At 57.5% G+C, this 16,133-nt stretch overlaps 3 protein-coding genes and 1 long non-coding RNA gene across 6 annotated transcripts; 2 read left to right on the top strand and 2 right to left on the bottom strand.

The window, feature by feature from the left end:
• Window positions 1-649: 649 nt before the first annotated feature.
• TMEM239 (transmembrane protein 239) lies at window positions 650-1,363 on the bottom strand. Its single transcript, XM_045445101.1, has 2 exons — window positions 1,281-1,363; window positions 650-1,197 (listed from the first exon to the last, which is right to left on the bottom strand). Exons 1-2 carry the CDS (start codon window positions 1,346-1,348, stop codon window positions 663-665), a joined length of 603 nt encoding a protein of 200 aa, XP_045301057.1. The 5' UTR covers window positions 1,349-1,363; the 3' UTR covers window positions 650-662.
• CA3H20orf141 (chromosome A3 C20orf141 homolog) lies at window positions 650-2,723 on the bottom strand. The gene is made up of 3 exons (XM_045445100.1): window positions 2,177-2,723; window positions 1,697-2,100; window positions 650-1,132 (listed from the first exon to the last, which is right to left on the bottom strand). Exons 1-2 carry the CDS (start codon window positions 2,437-2,439, stop codon window positions 1,860-1,862), a joined length of 504 nt encoding a protein of 167 aa, XP_045301056.1. The 5' UTR covers window positions 2,440-2,723; the 3' UTR covers window positions 650-1,132; window positions 1,697-1,859.
• Window positions 2,199-4,708, top strand: LOC123580423. Its single transcript, XR_006703297.1, has 2 exons — window positions 2,199-2,310; window positions 4,129-4,708. It is a non-coding gene; the product is annotated as an uncharacterized LOC123580423 (long non-coding RNA).
• A 3,774-nt stretch (window positions 4,709-8,482) lies between these two features.
• Window positions 8,483-15,923, top strand: CPXM1 (carboxypeptidase X, M14 family member 1). Of its 3 annotated transcripts, XM_045445098.1 has the most exons (15): window positions 8,483-8,681; window positions 9,027-9,232; window positions 10,613-10,774; window positions 10,973-11,082; window positions 11,207-11,346; window positions 11,449-11,539; window positions 12,160-12,310; window positions 12,396-12,484; window positions 12,844-12,967; window positions 13,051-13,247; window positions 13,328-13,507; window positions 13,594-13,891; window positions 14,074-14,213; window positions 15,363-15,465; window positions 15,564-15,923. In XM_045445098.1, the coding sequence occupies exons 2-15, from the start codon at window positions 9,061-9,063 to the stop codon at window positions 15,803-15,805; spliced, it is 2,199 nt and encodes a 732-aa protein (XP_045301054.1). In that variant the 5' UTR covers window positions 8,483-8,681; window positions 9,027-9,060; the 3' UTR covers window positions 15,806-15,923. The 3 variants fall into 3 exon arrangements, with proteins under 3 accessions (XP_045301054.1, XP_045301053.1, XP_045301055.1); XM_045445097.1 differs by lacking the exon at window positions 8,483-8,681 and having other exon boundaries at window positions 8,945-9,232; XM_045445099.1 differs by lacking the exon at window positions 8,483-8,681 and having other exon boundaries at window positions 8,972-9,232; window positions 10,622-10,774.
• Window positions 15,924-16,133: the final 210 nt, after the last annotated feature.

Raw genomic sequence — 16,133 nt, 5'->3', positions numbered from 1 at the left:
TAACAGACCTTCGGAATCTTAGCGCGGGGAACCCTTTGGGATCCTCACTACCCTAGTTGGCCCGCTTAGAGATGTGCACTGAGGCAGAAGGTAGGAGGTCTAGGGAGTGGGGAGTGCCTGGGCAGAAAGGACTGGGAAGTGAGTTCGCTGAGGTCTCATGGGGGTTCTGGCCAGCCCTTTCTCGGCCAGCTTTCTGTCCGCGGGCCCTTTTTAAAGCCTGGGGAAGTGGAAAGAGGGGGTGAGTGTGAGGAATACCAAGCTAGAAGTTCTCAAGGAGTCTGCAGCTGAGACAGCTGAGCACCCGGAAGAAAAAGATGCTGCCAGTTGCTAAGGGAGCCCTGGTGGTGTCACTCCACTCTGGTGGGAGCTCTAGATGGCTTGGCCCAGCTCCGCCCCTGGCTAAGCCTTCTGCCCTGTCCCTTCTTCTCAAAGTCCCTGACACCTCACACCAAGTACCTGCAGTCTGGGCTTGAGGGAGGTGCCCGGAGGTCAGGCCAGTCTACCCTCTGGTCTCTAGCAACATCACCTATGGCCCGAGCAGCGCTAGGGACTGGTCGTCCGGGGCCTGCTGAGGCCACTGCCCTCCCCCCCCCCCCCGCCCCGGGGCCTCAGGCCCTAGGCCAGGGCTCAACAGACACAGGCAGCAGGATGGGGTTGCCCTTCTATTGGTCCGAGTCCTGAGCGAAGTCTGGGTGAGACATGGAGGTGAGAAGGCCCACGAGGCTCAGCAGCGTGGAGAAAAGCAGCAGGAAGGAGGCGGTGAAGAGCAGGGCTGGGAGAGCGCTGAGCACCAGCAGCAGGACAGCTGGCAGCAGATGGCTCCACGCTGCGGCCGCGACAGGCCACAAGGAGCTCAGCAGGTGGGAGCCGGTGGTGAAGAGCGCGTGGCACAGCATCAGGGACAGCAGCAGGTAGAGGATCCCCTCCAGACCCCTCAGCACACGCTGAAACGGTTGCCGCCAGCCCGACGTGGTCCACCACTGGGCCCAGCTCCGAGGCACGTGGTACCGGCACCAGCGCACCCAGCCCTGCCGCGTGACCCAGGCCGACCAGGGCACTGCCTGCTGCGGCCCCTCGCCGGCCCCGATGGCATCTGTCTCCACTTGGGGCTGCGCCATCATGGTTGGTGCACCTAGGGAGAGGGCCAGGCCAGCTGCAGAAGCAGCCCTGGAGATGCCTGGGACCTCAAGGCAGGTGGGGGTCCAGGGGTCGGGAGGGAACCAGCGTGGGTGGGGTGGGGCTTTGAGCTGGGGCGTGGATCTTACCTCTGGGCAGAAACCCCTAAGTCATGTTGCTTCCTGCAGTGCTCAGGACCGCCTGGCAGCCAGAGTCGAGCCCCCACTGTCATTCCTCCCCCTCCTCCCCGCCTCCCCGGGGATCCCCATTGTGACCCGGGAGGGGGTGGAGTCCAGCCAAGAGAGGAGCCAGCTGCTGCACAGCCTCTCCATGGCCCCTCCAGCCTGGCAGGGGCATGGGGTGAGCCCACAGATGTAGATTCCCAGGCTTTCCTGTGGGAAGCCCCCTCGGGATCCCCGTTCCTACCCTGCTACCTGATATCCAGTCCCACTCTGCTCTCTTGTCCGTCTTTCTGGACGCCCATTCTCTGGAACCACAGAGGAGGCCAGAATGGCCAACCCCAACCCACAAGCTCGGAAATGGCTGCCACATCCTGTCCTGCGCTCCCTGCCCATCTCACCTTCTATTTCTTGTCCTCAGACTCAGACCCAGGTGTCCACTGTCCATATTGTGGGTCCGGAGGTCCCCTGAGCTCAGAGGTATGTACGCTCCTGCGTGCTCAGCCCAGGATGGAGGAAAGGAGACCTGGGAAGCAGCATGGCCAGTGTATTTCTGGAGGGCACTCAGATCCAAGGATGGAGGCAGAAAGCCAGGCCGAGCAGGGCCACGGGCACGCCGCGCGCTCCCAGGAACAACCCCAGGCCCAGAAGCAGCAGCAGCAGGGCCTCGTGGGGGCTGAGTCTTCCTGGGACCACCGCTGCCGTAGGTAGGAGGACAGCCTCCCGCTGTCCCGGACCCTCACCGGCCCCCTGACTCCGGCCTTCCGTGAGAAGTGTGTGCTGTGGCCGGGGGGCGTCTGCGGGCCTGTGGAGAGAGCAGGTGGCCTCTGGGCTTCTAGAAGGTGACCACTTACCCGCCTGCCAGGCTGCAGCACACTTACCAGTGGAGCAGGTCGAAGGCCAGGAAACTGACCATGAGCAGCAGCAGCAAGGCTGGGCCAGCCGTGGAAAAGACTGTCCGAATCGTCAGCCCCAGTGCCCCCAGCCCTAGGACGGTGTCGAGGAGCTGGGCCAGGTTAGGGCCCCAGGGGGATGTACGTGGACCCACTGGACTACACGACCCCTCCCCCGCACCCAGGCCCCTGGGAGGGACTGGGATAGGATAAGCAAGGGCTTTGGGCCTGGGTAAGCAGAGCTGGGTCATGGAGGGAGGTGGAGGTGACAGGAAGGACTGATGTGGGAGGGAGTGTGGGGAGTGGGTGTGTGGGAGGGAGTGGGGCCCTGGCAGACACTCAAGGGTGAGCTCGGTGGGAATCTCCCCCTCCCCACACACCCACCCACCAAACCCTCCTCACCTCTCTTTTCAGTCAGCTATTCTGGGACGGGGCAGCTGGGGCATTGTGACCTATTGCCAGGTGGGGCCCTGGGGCAGAGAGGGGGGCTGCTGCTGGTTTGGGCCTCATAAGCTTAGCCAGAAGGGAGTCAGTGATTTCTGAGAATGAAGACTCATCCCCTTGCCTTTGGGAATTCTCTGCCCTAGGGCGCCCCCCCCCCCCCACCACGCCGTGGGGATCTGAGTTACCAGGAAGGCATTCTAACCTCATCATCACATGGGCAGCTGAGCACGAGAGGAAGGACTGCTTTCTTTCTCCTGCGGGTTCCCAGAGCTGTGTGTCCAGGGACAATCATTCAGTCTTCCTGTCGGCAGCTCTCTCTCCCCTGAGAGCTGGGTGATACCTGTGGGCCCCCGTAGGGGAATTTTCAGGGTGGTAGCCCTGGAGTGCAGAGATAGGCTCTCCCAGGAAGTTCCCTGAGGCTTTCTGGGGCGGGGCTCCCACCAGACTGCTAAGGGGTGGGGCAGGAGGGGGCTGTTTCTCAGCCCTGTGGCTTGTGGGAAGTGTTCCAGATACTGGGATTCCAGAAATGGCATAGATAACATGAATGTAAGAGGGCCACATCATAGGAACCCCCAAACTGGAGGTTGAAGTTACCCTCTGAGAATGAAATTAAGGAAAATGGACAGATAAGGAAGAGATTGATCATCTGGAAAAAAAACCAAAACCCTATTCCCATGATAATCTGTAAGTGGGTGGTGGTTACAGAAGTTCCACCGCATCTCAGTTTAGTGACTTGAGAGGCAAGAGTGGAAGCGGATCATAACTAGGAACAGAATCCTTGCGCATATACCATACTTTGAAGGAAAACTGAATGGGGTGGGGGAAGAAGGGGACAGTGACCATAGAGCCCCGAGGAGAGGAGACAGCAAGAATCAGGCACCAGGGGCTCCTGGTTGGTGGCTCAGTTGGTTAAGCATCCAGATTCTCCGCATGGTCTCAGGTCATGATCTCACGGTTCGTGGAATCGAGTCCTGCCACAGGCTTTGCACTGACAGAGTGGAGCCTGCTTGGGATTCTTACGCTCCCTCTCTCTCTCTCTCTCTGCCCCTCCCCCGCTTGCATGCATGTGTATCCACCTTCTCGCTCTCTCTCTCTCTCCACTAAAACAAATAAATAAACATTAAAAAAAAGAATCAGGTGGCGTATCTCATATCTGCCTCCAGTGGGCCCTGTCCAAAGACTCAAGCCTGGTGGACTTGACATCTTTGGAAGTGATGGGCTCAACAGTGCATAGAGCCAATGCGACATCTTTGGAAGTGATGGGCTCAACAGTGGCATAGAACCAATGCTGCTGGCCCTTGGGACCATTCATTGGTGGTTCTTGCTTTGGTTCTTCCCAGAGTAATAAAGCAATGCCTGCAAAATTCGGAGGGAAGATTATTTCCAACCTAAACCCAGGTATCTGTCCAAATGATTATCATATATGAGAATAGAATAAAGACATTGTAAGCCATGCAAGTTCTCAAAAATTTGACCTTGCATACACTCTTTCCTAGAAAGCTGCCGGAGGATGTGCTTCAGCAAAATCAGGTATTAAACCGCAAGGACAATATGAGACTAAAGAAATGAGGCTAAGTACAGGAAAGCAATGATGAGAAAGGCTCAGGATGTCAGCTGTGCTTCCCAGTGAAGAAAGCAAACAACCCAGCCCGGACTCAAAAGCAAGATGCTCCAGGAGGGATGTCTCCAGAAGAAAATGAGATTGATTATCTGCGGTTTTTAGACATGTTAAAAATAAATGTTCAGTTCCGCTGGTTGCTTGGGGATTAAATTATCCATTGGTGCCCAGAAAACCAAGCAGATGATAAAACAAAGTAATCACTAACTCCAGGGAACACAAAAAGCTGAACAGTAATATTTACATGGCCACAATGTAAGCCCTGAATATCCATCCCGGTGATTTAGCTCTTTGGGAGGATGGAAGAAGTGTGTTAGTGTCCTTGAACGTATGTGTGGGGGAGGGTGGTAGGAAAAGCGAAATCCTTAATTCCACAGCAGGAAATCTACAGATAACATCTAGACCTAGAAAAATTAAGAGGTAACAATAGAAGCATAGAGATAAATACAAGGAGAAATGGAGAAGCATAGAAAAGAGTCTTCTATTGCAAGCCTAAAATGTGATTTACCTTTAAAACTATATTCTGTAGTATTTTGGTCAAAATGATTTAGTTCAAAATAAAGAAAATTAATGGAGGGTCATATTGTAGAGGTCAGGAACATACCCTCCCGGGATGAACGAAATCCCAATTTCCAAACGTTACCTGGATGTGCTCTTGTAGCTTGAGATAGGATTTCCGGTGACAGCCTCAAACACCATCCAACTTGAAAGTTGTGAATCTCATGCATTTTAGATGGAGGTGCTCTAAATCTCCATCTAGTGCTTCTCAGCCTTTAATGTGCACATGAGCCTCCTGGGGTTGACTCCTCTGGGGATCTCGTTAAAATGCAGATTCTGATGCAGCAGGTCTGGGGTTGGCATTCTGCATTTCTAACAAGCTCCCAGGGGATGGCGGTCCTGTTGGTCCTCTGCCACATTTTGAGAAGGAGGGCTCTCAGAGACACGGATGTACAAAAGAGAGAGAGAGAGAGAGAGAGAGCTGGGGGAGGTGGTGAGCAAACGACGGGTAGGTGGGGAGATGGCTCCTAGTGCATGTAGGTGCCATGGCGGGGGGCGGGGGGCAGTCTCCATCAAGGCTCACCTCCATCACAGGGAGAGTACTTAGTACAGAGTGAGTTCTGCCCCCGCATCAGGGACAGAAGATTAGGAGGCCCAGGCAGGCAGTAGATTCTACTACTTCTCTACTTGTTGTAGCCAGACACATGGCCTCCTTTCTTTTCTTGATTTATTCCATCCATGCATGGGGGAATAAGAGGGCTGTATTAAGCTGTTTTCCCACCCTTAGTTCATCTGGTTAGTTTAGGAGCCCCTGGGAACCGCACATTATCTCGCTTCATCACAAAACCCTGAGATTAAGATATTCTTGTCCCCATTTTACAGATGAAGAAACAGAGGCTCAGGGAGCGAGGGACTGTCCAAGGATACCCACACAAAATAATACAGCAGAGGCGGGTGTGAAATTAAGCCTACGCGGTACCAAAGTCAGCTCTCCTCTCCACCTCCAGCCACCTGACCACCCTGGGGAAGCCGGCAGGAGTGGAGCACCTCGGTGCAAACCTCGGAGCTGCGCCTCCAGAACCTGCTTCCAGGTAACCGAGTGGCAAGGGCCGAAGGCAACAGCCGAGCTGGGAGCAGGTGCGAGGCGATGAGGAACTAATGAAGGAGCATAGAAGGTTCTGAGGGGTTCAGGGGGGCATGGAGGGACATGAAGGGGCCCTGAAGGTTGTTACAGGGCAGAAAGGCAAGGGGTAAGAGGTGAAAATAAGGATGAGGGGGCACAGGGGCACAATAGGTATCAACATCCCACAGATCCGAGCCTCTGAGGGATCAGCCAGGGGTGGTCAGCATGCCCCATCCAGCCAGTCCCTTTGGGGGAATGTCCCCCAGTTCGTGGTCTGCCATCTCTTCCTACAGAACCTTGCGCTGTTGGGGAGAGTCAGCTCCCCTCAGCCCTGCTTGGTCAAGGTCTCTCTAAACCTTGAATATATACACAGATACTTTTTTTTTAGTATTTATTTTTGAGAGAGAGAGAGAGAGAGAGAGAGAGAGAGAGAGCATGAGTAGGGGAGCGTCAGAGAGAGAGGGAGACACAGATTCCAAAGCAGATCCCCAGGCTCTGAGCGAGCTGTCAGCCCAGAGCCCCACACGGGGCTCGAACCCACAAACCACAAGATCGTGACCTGAGCCGAAGTTGGGCACCCAACCAACTGAGCCACCCAGGCGCCCCTACACAGATACTTTTTGAGCACTGACTAGGGACCAGGTGCTGTTCTAGGTCCTGAGGTGCAGCTTTGAACGTATGGGTACAAGAAGCTCTTCTGGAGTGTGGCTTATCTTTGCTGGGGGGTGGGGACCCACACAGTGAACACATAACAAAACAAGATAATCTCAAAATGTTGAGTTGCCTTGAAGACAATAATAAAACAGGGTGAGAGGATAGAGTGGGTGTGGAGGATGGGGCTTGCTTTCATCAGAATGGTCAGCAAAGGCTTTTGGAAACAGGTGACACTGAAAAGCAATCTGTAGCATGAGGATGCAAATTTGGTGAACCAGTGCAAAGGCCCTGAGGCTGGATGGGCCTGATGTGTTGGCGGGAATGCTAGAATGCCAGTGTGGCTGGAGGAATATGAGCCAGAGGAGCCCAGGGTGATGAGAGGGGAAAGGTGTGGGTAGGGAAGAGCCTTGTCATGAGGGCCTGGCCGGTGAAACCCCTAGGGACTTAAGGCAGGAGCAAGTTGACCAAATTTTGTTTTTTTTTATTTTAAGGGAAGGAGGGAGGGAGGGAGAGAGACAGGGAGAGAGAGAGAGAGAGAGAGAGAGAGAGAGAGAGAGAGAACGAACACAGTGGGGGAGGGGCAGAGAGAGGGAGAGAGAATCCCAAGCATTCACTACCAGTCCCGAGGTGGGGCTTGAACTCCCTAACCATGAGGTCATGACCTAAGCCAAACCAACAGTTTGACGCTTCACCCACTGCACCACCCAGATGCCCCAGAACTTGACCCGATTTAACTGTGGGTGGGAGCCTCAGAAGGCTGAGATGTCCTAGTTGGGTGGCCCCTCACACCCGTCTATCAAACTTGGGTGAGGCTGGGGTCAGAGACAGAGAAGTGGCCAGATTGGGCTTTGGAGGAAGAGGGAGCAGCCCTCAGGACCTGTTCAGACCTGCTTCTAGCTCCACGGGAGCCTGTCCTGACCTCCCACGGCAAAGAAGCCTCAGCGTATAGTACTGTCTTTCTGCCCCTGATCTGGCCAGCCCCGTGCCTCAGGAACCCTTGGCTTTGGCGCCTTTCCTTGAGTTTTTCTAATACCCCTTTGGTGCCTGGGACCCAGCAGTGTTTTCCAGGCGGGACGCTCCAAGGCAGAAGTGAGTTCGCGCGGGCTCTGACCCGGTTACTCCCGTTCTGGGGACTCTCTACCTGGAATGCTTGGGTTGGGGCAGATGCCTTGAGGCGCTCCAGGACTCGCTTCTGCGTTGGTGCTGGGTCAGTTCCAGGGGTACAGTGGGGTATTTCTTGGGAGGGATCATGGGAGACTGGGCCGCCAGAATGGTTTGGGGGTGATACAAAGTGTTTATATAGATAGAGGCCCTGCAAAAAATATTTGCTCAGGGCGGCACGCACTCCAGAGGATTCCTGGCCACCTCTGGGCATCCCTTCTTAGGTGGGGATGGCAGTATCTCCCAGGCGGGCTCCTTGCAAAGACAAAACACTGCCCAGAGGAGCACAGGGGACGCATTTCCTTCCTTCTGGGAGGCGATCTGGTGTGGGGGAATCAGAGGGGGCTGGGGAGCGGGAATGGGAAAGGGCCTGCGCTCTGGAATCCCGGGATCCGGGGCAACCAGCCAGCAAGAGACCCCGGGCTGCTGGCCCCCGGGAGGACACTGAGGTGGCGGTGGGGAAGGCAGCAGGGAGGCTCGGACGCGCGCGCATCAGGCCTCGGCCCCTCCACCCACGGCCCCAGCCCGCTGGGTATCGGCTCCCGCTCCTCTCCTCGGATTATGTAAACCCAGAACGTGGCAGCCGGGTGAGCAAAGGAGTAGGGGAGGGCAGGGGGAAGGAAGAGAGAAGAGAGGCGGGGCCGGAGAAGGGGATGGCGGTGGGAAGCACCGCCTCTGGTTGGGCCCCTTGAGTGGTCTTTCGGAAAGATTCCTGGAGGGCTAGTCCTCCCCCCACCCCCGCTCCGCCCCCGCCCCACCCCGCGCCTTAGTCCCCCCACCCCCCACCCCCCGTCTTTCTGTCCCATCCACCCTGGCAGGGGGCCTCTGATTCTGGGTGGATTTTCCTCTCGGGTAGCAGTTTCCTCCCCAAAGTTCTCAGCTTTGCTGCCTTGGCCAAGTCAGTTGGGCGCTCTGAGCCTCAGTTTACCAGTTTGTAAAATAAGGTTTGATCGGGAGGCCACGTGCAAAGCGCCTGGCACGGTGTGTGACGCCAAGTAGGTGCCCACTGTGGGGCGGGAGCCTCACAGGATTAAGTGGGATCAGGGGTGCCGAGGGGCTGTACAAACCCCAGAGGGCAGCGCACCAGCCGGGCGGGTGAGCTCGGGACGGCCGGAGGGGGCGGGGCAGGGTCGGCGGGTGCGGAGACCCGCGGCAGCCGCTCCGGGGTCTGTCGCTGGAGCACCGCCCGGGCCCTGCCCTGCCCACCCCTCCCCTCCCGGGTCCCAGGCCCGCGGGCGTGCGGTGGGCGGGCCGGAGGCGCAGGGGGCGTGCGGCGGCGGCAGGAAGGGGCGGGGGGCTCCCGAGCGCCCGGCAGGAAGAGACAAACCCACCGACCGCAGCAGGCCCCGCGCATCCGCACCTTTGGACTCAGCCATGTGGGGTCTCCTGCTCGCCTTGGCCACCTTCGCGCCTGCCGTCGATCTGGGTCTGGGGACGCCCAGCGCCTCCGGGCTGGGCCTCGCGCCGCCCGCTACCACCAAGGCCCCGGTCTCGACCCTGGCCCCGAGTAGCAACCCGGCACAGCAGCCCTCGGGGAAGAATAACGGTGAGCGCCCGGACCGGTGGCCCGCTTCTCGGGCTAGTCGGTCACCCTACTCTCCCGTCCACTGTGTGCCGACCCTTCCCCAACACACACACACACACACACATACACACACACACACACACGCTCACACACTCCCTGCCTGGAGCTTGTGTGCCGACCCTTCCCCAGCGCGCGCGCGCGCGCGCGCGCACACACACACACACACACACACACTCTCCTCCCTTCCTTCCTCCCTGCCCCTTGTTACGGCTGCTGACTCAGCAGCCCTAGTTCCCGGCCAGACCAAGTCAGCGGTCCTGGGACTGGAGCCAGTAGGATGTTGCCTCTTTCAGCCCCAAACCTTCCCTTTTCACAGATGAGAAAACTGAGACCGGGGCCAGCAGAAGGGGAGAAAGAGGGACAGACAAAAGCACCGAGACTAAATGGTGCAGAATTAGACTTAGGACAGAGAGAGCTTAAGGGCAGGGGCTGGAAGGAAAGGAGGAGAGCAAGGCAGGGAGAGTGCTTTTTGCTGAGGCTGCCTGGAGGATAGGGGCACCACCAGGGGAAGGGGAGAGGCAGGCTGCCCGACTTCCTGACTTCCGAAGTGAGTAGGTAGAGGAGGAAGTCAAAGGGATGGCCCCCAGGAGGGCTTCTCAGAGGAGGCAAATGAAACTGGGTCCTGAAGGGTGGATATCTCTGAATTAGGAAGAGCCAAAAAGAGAGAGCAGCGAAGAAGAAACAGTATGTGGAAAGGCATGGGTCACCAGATAGGAAAATGTACAGCCCGTTCTGGAGGTACCTGTAGAACCTGCGTGGGTGCGTGGGGAGCTAGTGGCATCTACCGTGTTCCAGGCCCCGTGCTGAGGGCGAGCAGGACACAGGCCAGCCCTGGAAAGCCTGAGCACCCAGACAAACATGAATCTGAGGACGGAACATCTCAGCCCAGAGGGCAGATGCAGCGATAAAGGCAGCACCGAGGCTTTGGAGCATGAGGCTAAGTCTGGAGCTGAGGAAGGCTCCTGGGCTGAAATTCAAAGAATGGGAGTTAGGCAATGAGATCAGGGGTGGGGGACGGTGCGATGGAGAGGGTCAGCCCAGGCAAAGGCCTGGAGATAAAGAACTAAACTCAGCTCTTTGGAGCAACCAAATAGTTCCCAGTGGCTGGGTGTAGCTCTCCGTTGGGGAGGGTCAGCGATGAGGCTGGCCAAACACGTAGTCACGTCAAGAAGGAGACGAAGCCAAGAACGTGCCGGGAGAGGCAGGTGGGGGTCAGACTTCAAGTCCATGCTAAGGTCTTTAGATACTTGAGGTCGGGGGTGGGGGTGCTGCTAGGGGCTTGCACGCTTCTTGGGCTGGCAGACCACTCCATCTGCCCTGATGTGCCTCCCTGGTCCCCAGGAACCTTGGAACAGCACGTCCGGATTCGCTTCGTCAAGAAGAAAAAGGTCATTATAAAGAAAAGAAAGAAGCTAACTAGACCCAGACCACTGGTGACTACCGGGCCTCCAGTGATCACCACCCCTGCGGGAGCCCTTGACCTCCCAGAGGAGAAGGAACCAGGTACTGCCCTTCCGGGGGGCCCTGCCCAAACTTGCAGCCCATGGGCCACATACTGACATCACCTTTGGCCTCATGGGCATGGCCCCAGCTCGCCCAGCACATGGGCAATTGTAGGCTCGGCTTCCTACCTGCCCTGACCACTCTCTCTCTCTCTCTCTCTCTCTCTGGTCCTGTTTCACTGCTCTGTCCCTGCCCCAGGCTGCCCCCCTTTGGGCCTGGAGTCCCTGCGAGTTTCAGATAGCCAGCTCGAGGCATCCAGCAGCCAGTCCTTTGGTCTTGGACCACACCGGGGACGACTCAACATCCAGGTCAGCAGTCCTGGGTCCAATTAGGGCAACCCCTAGGAACTTCTTCCCTGCACCTCCGCAGGCACCATCCTGGCCCACCCTATACTGTTCACCTGGGTCTGATGGCCATGTCCTGTGCCCACAGTCAGGCCTGGAGGATGGTGATCTCTATGATGGGGCCTGGTGTGCTGAGCCTCAGGATGCTGAGCCGTGGCTTCAGGTGGATGCCAGGCACCCCACCCGCTTCTCGGGCATTATCACACAGGGCAGGAACTCTGTCTGGAGGTGAGGCAGGCTAGCCCAGTCCAGGAAGTCACGGGCAGACTTGGGAGGGTTGGGGTGGGAGTCCTGAGGCCATGGAGGATCTCTCCCGACCTCTCCTGCCAGGTACGACTGGGTCACATCATACAAGGTCCAGTTCAGCAATGACAGCCGGACGTGGTGGGGGAGCAGGAACCGTAGCAGTGGGATGGATGCGGTGAGTGGTCCCATGGGGGCTGGGCCCCACTGTAGGGTACTAGGCTGGGCTGGGGCTCCTCTGAGGTCAAGGAACAGACGCCCACTCAGCATCCCAGGAGAAAGGGGGTTGTTGTCAAGATGCGTGGCACGCACCAGGCAGCCTTGGGGCCAAGCTGCTTTGGAATATGCCTACCTCCTCCCCAGATACTTTCTCCACGGGGTGGGTCCGCTTCATGCTATAGCTTCCTGCTGGAACACCCTTTCTGGTCGATGGGCCTCAGATCCTTACGCCACTTCTCACCTCCCCGCCGCTCTGGCTTTCCCATCTCACGGACCCCTTTTTATACCAGGTTACAGTGTGGGGCCTGGTCAGCTTTAGGACTGGCTGTTCCTGAGCGATGGGGCCATATTGGTCTAATAAGCTGCGACCCAGCCAGAAAGCGTGGTTGCCTAGAGCGGCCCGTTGGCAGGAGGTAGGAGGGGTGGGCGGGTGGTCTGTGTTTGACAGAGAGTGCAGGTCTCCAGGCAAGCCCGCCAGGGTGGGTTTGGTGGTGAGCTCGGAGGCCTGAGCTCCTTCTCTGTTTCCGGGCCAGGCTGCTGGGGTTTGAGCAGTCCCATTAAAGGACTCGATGCCCCCAGGTATTTCCTGCCAATTCAGACCCAGAGACACCGGTGCTGAACCTCCTGCCTGAGCCCCAAGTGGCCCGCTTCATTCGCCTGCTGCCCCAGACCTGGCTCCAGGGAGGCGATTCCTGCCTCCGGGCAGAGATTCTGGCCTGCCCTGTCTCAGGTGGGCAGTCGGACAAGGGCTGGATGAGCAGGGTAAAAACCTCCGCCGTGGACTCCCCCTTGACCATGAATTCATTCTCCACCAGATCCTAACGACCTATTCCCTAAGGCCCCTGCACTGGGATCCTCTGATCCTTTGGACTTCCGGCATCACAATTACAAGGCCATGAGGAAGGTCAGACATGAACTCCTATGACCCAGGAGGGAGGAGCTGCCTAGCTCAGGTCCCCTTCCCACCAGGGCATAACCTGCTATGACTGTCCTCATGTCCCCACTCCCCCTACTGTCTCACCCTTCTCGCCCGTTGACCCCTAAACTCTGCCCCAGTTTCCTTTGCTGTGGTTATTTCCCTCATCCTAACCCTTCCTTCTGGTCTGCTATTGCTCTGGTCCTATTCGGTGCCATGGTGCCCCATCTGTGTGGGCCACCGCTGGTTTTTGTGAGCCCTTCCATGGCCTCATGTGGTCTGACCCTTGGGTCTAATCCTCCCGTGCCCCATGCCGTGCTATACTCTGCCCCCGCCCACCCCCCCAGCTGATGAAGCAGGTGAACGAGCAGTGCCCCAACGTCACCCGCATCTACAGCATTGGGAAGAGCCACCAGGGCCTGAAGCTGTACGTGATGGAAATGTCGGACCACCCTGGCCAACATGAGCTGGGTACTGGCAGGTTCTGGGCAGGGAGAGGTAGGCACAGGGAAGGGTTGTGGGCGCGAGCCCACGTGGAGCCCCTGTGTTCCCAGGAGAGCCTGAGGTGCGCTATGTGGCCGGCATGCATGGGAATGAGGCCCTGGGGCGGGAGTTGCTCCTGCTTCTGATGCAGTACCTGTGCCGTGAGTTCCTGCGAGGGGACCCGCGGGTGACCCGGCTGCTCACCGAGACACGTATTCACCTGCTGCCCTCCATGAACCCTGATGGTTATGAGACTGCCTTTCGCCGGGTAGGCCGCCTGGCATGAGGGCCACCCCGCTCCTTCTGCCCTGATGCCTGCTTGGCTTGAACAGGCCCCTTCCCTGGCAGGGCTCGGAGCTGGTAGGCTGGGCAGAGGGCCGCTGGAACCAGCAGGGCATTGACCTTAACCATAATTTTGCTGACCTCAACACACCGCTGTGGGAAGCAGAGGATGACGGGCTAGTGCCTGACACCGTCCCCAACCATCACCTGCCACTGCCCACTTACTACACCCTGCCCAACGCCACCGTGAGTATTCTGGGGAAGTGGCGGAGGGTCGTTGGGGGGGGGCTCTTGTCTCTGTCTCCCACGTCACCCCACCTGACCCTGTCTAGGTGGCCCCCGAAACGCGGGCAGTGATCGAGTGGATGGAGCGGATCCCCTTTGTGCTGAGCGCCAACCTCCACGGGGGTGAGCTCGTGGTGTCCTACCCGTTCGACATGACTCGGACCCCGTGGGCTGCCCGTGAACTCACGCCCACCCCGGATGATGCCGTATTCCGCTGGCTCAGCACCGTCTATGCTGGCACTAACCGGGCCATGCAGGACCCAGACCGCCGACCCTGCCACAGCCAAGACTTCTCCTTGCACGGCAACATCATCAACGGCGCTGACTGGCACACAGTCCCTGGGAGTATGTGCCTCAGGGTAGAGTTAGCCCTGGCCCCAGAACCCTGTCCCCGTGAGACAGTCTGCTCGGTCCGCGTAGAGCAGCGGTGTTGACCATCCCTCCGGGAAGTGTCTCACAGAGGAGGGCTACCAGGCGGGCAGGGCTCCCTTCCCCCACTTAGGCTCCAGTATCCATGGCCACCCTAGGTATGAATGACTTCAGCTACCTGCACACCAACTGCTTTGAGGTCACCGTGGAGCTGTCCTGTGACAAGTTTCCTCACGAGAACGAGCTGCCCCAGGAGTGGGAGAACAACAAAGATGCCCTCCTCACCTACCTGGAGCAGGTTGGATCCGAATCCCCCCTGACCCTGGCCTGCCGTGGTCTGCTGTCCGTGTAGGGTTGCAGCTCCCACCAGGGCGGGGCCTTCCAGGGTCCGACCGGACGTGCTGACTCACAGAGGCCTTGGGTCACACTTGGTATCAGATTGACCTGGAGGGTTAGAGCACTGAAAGCACTGTCTGCCGGCAGGGCAGCATCAGACATCATTAGCTGGGAGGTGTAGACCGCACAGCAGTATAGACCCGGGTCCACGGAGCTGTCCCAGAGCTGTCTTGGGAGAGCTGTTCTCAGAAAAGACCTATTATTCAAGTGCAGGGGGTGTCCTGGCATAGACGCGTCACATCCCACAGGAACTATATCCCTTGTGATGGCTCTGTGAGTATGGTTTCCAAAGGTTCCAAAATGACAAGCCCTATGTCAAGGGTCGCTGAACTTGGGGAAACCCAAAGATGAGCCTTCCTACCAGGTGTTTGTAGTTCTCCCAGTCCAGATGCATTTTATCCATCAGGAGTTTATTTTATTTTATTTTATTTTATTTTTATTATTTTTTAATTTTTATTTTATTTTATTTCATTTTATTTTATTTTATTTTTTTAACGTTTATTTATTTTTGAGACAGAGAGAGACAGAGCATGAACGGGGGAGGGACAGAGAGAGAGGGAAACACAGAATCGGAAGCAGGCTCCAGGCTCTGAGCCATCAGCCCAGAGCCTGACGCAGGGCTTGACCTCACGGACCGTGAGATGGTGACCTGAGCTGAAGTCGGACGCTTAACCGACTGAACCACCCAGGCACCCCCCATTTTTTTTTTTTTAAACATATATTTATTTTTGAGAGAGAGAGCATGCACGTGAGCAGTGGAAAGGCAGAAAGACAGGGGGACAGAGGATCCAAAGTGGGCTCTGTGTTCAGAGCAGAGAGCCCGATGTGGGGCTCGAACGCACAAACTGAGAACGTGACCTGAGCCAAAATTGGACGCTTAACCGACCGAGCCACCCAGGTGCCCCCATCAGGAGTTACTTTTACCAGGGTATTGCCACCTAGGAACATAGACATGCCATCTTCAAGTCTGCCGTGAACAGAGCTGGAAAATGAGGTGAAGGTCACACCTCATGCAGAAAGAAAAGGGTTTTGATAGCCTTTTCCCGCACAGGTGCGAGTGGGCATTGCAGGAGTTGTGCGGGACAAGGACACAGAACTCGGGATTGCCGATGCTGTCATTTCTGTGGACGGGATTAACCACGATGTAACGACAGGTGTGTCGGGGAGGGGATGGCGGAGGTGTGGGAGGCCTTTAGGCAGGGTCAGAAGCTGAGGATCACTGGATCCTGATCGTGACCTTCACTCTTGTCAGCATGGGGCGGGGATTACTGGCGCCTGCTGACCCCAGGGGACTATATGGTGACCGCCAGTGCTGAGGGCTATCACTCAGTGACGAGGAGCTGCCGGGTCACCTTTGAAGAGGGCCCAGTGCCCTGCAATTTCCACCTCACCAAGACTCCCAAACAAAGACTTCGAGAACTGCTCGCCTCCGGGGCCAAAGTGCCCCCAGACCTTCGGAGGCGTCTGGAGCGCCTGAGGGGGCAGAAGAATTAACACCTCCAGGTGAACAGCCCCAGAGCCTTGGGCAGGCTGGACCTGTCCAGAACTGAAAGCGGGAGGGACAGAGTGGGGGGAGAGGTGCTGAGGCTCATTAAAGCTACTTGGTACCTCAGGCAGCCTTCCTGCGGTCTCTGTGTCCCAGGTCCCGCCCCTGGGCCAGGCCTGGGCTTCCCCTCCCCGATCCTAGTCCACACACGCTGGCAGGCTCTCATCAGATGACTTCTGGAGAAATGGTGTGGAAAGAGGATCCCGCCCGGGTTCTTGAACCTGGGGCTTGCCAGAGCAACTCCTCCATCAATCAGCTTCTGCAGCAGGAACCATT

Source organism: Leopardus geoffroyi, chromosome A3 (assembly GCF_018350155.1).
Source record: "Leopardus geoffroyi isolate Oge1 chromosome A3, O.geoffroyi_Oge1_pat1.0, whole genome shotgun sequence".
NCBI lineage: Eukaryota > Metazoa > Chordata > Mammalia > Carnivora > Felidae > Leopardus > Leopardus geoffroyi.
Note: the sequence above shows the minus strand (reverse complement) of the source record. Positions and strands in the feature narration are given on the sequence as shown.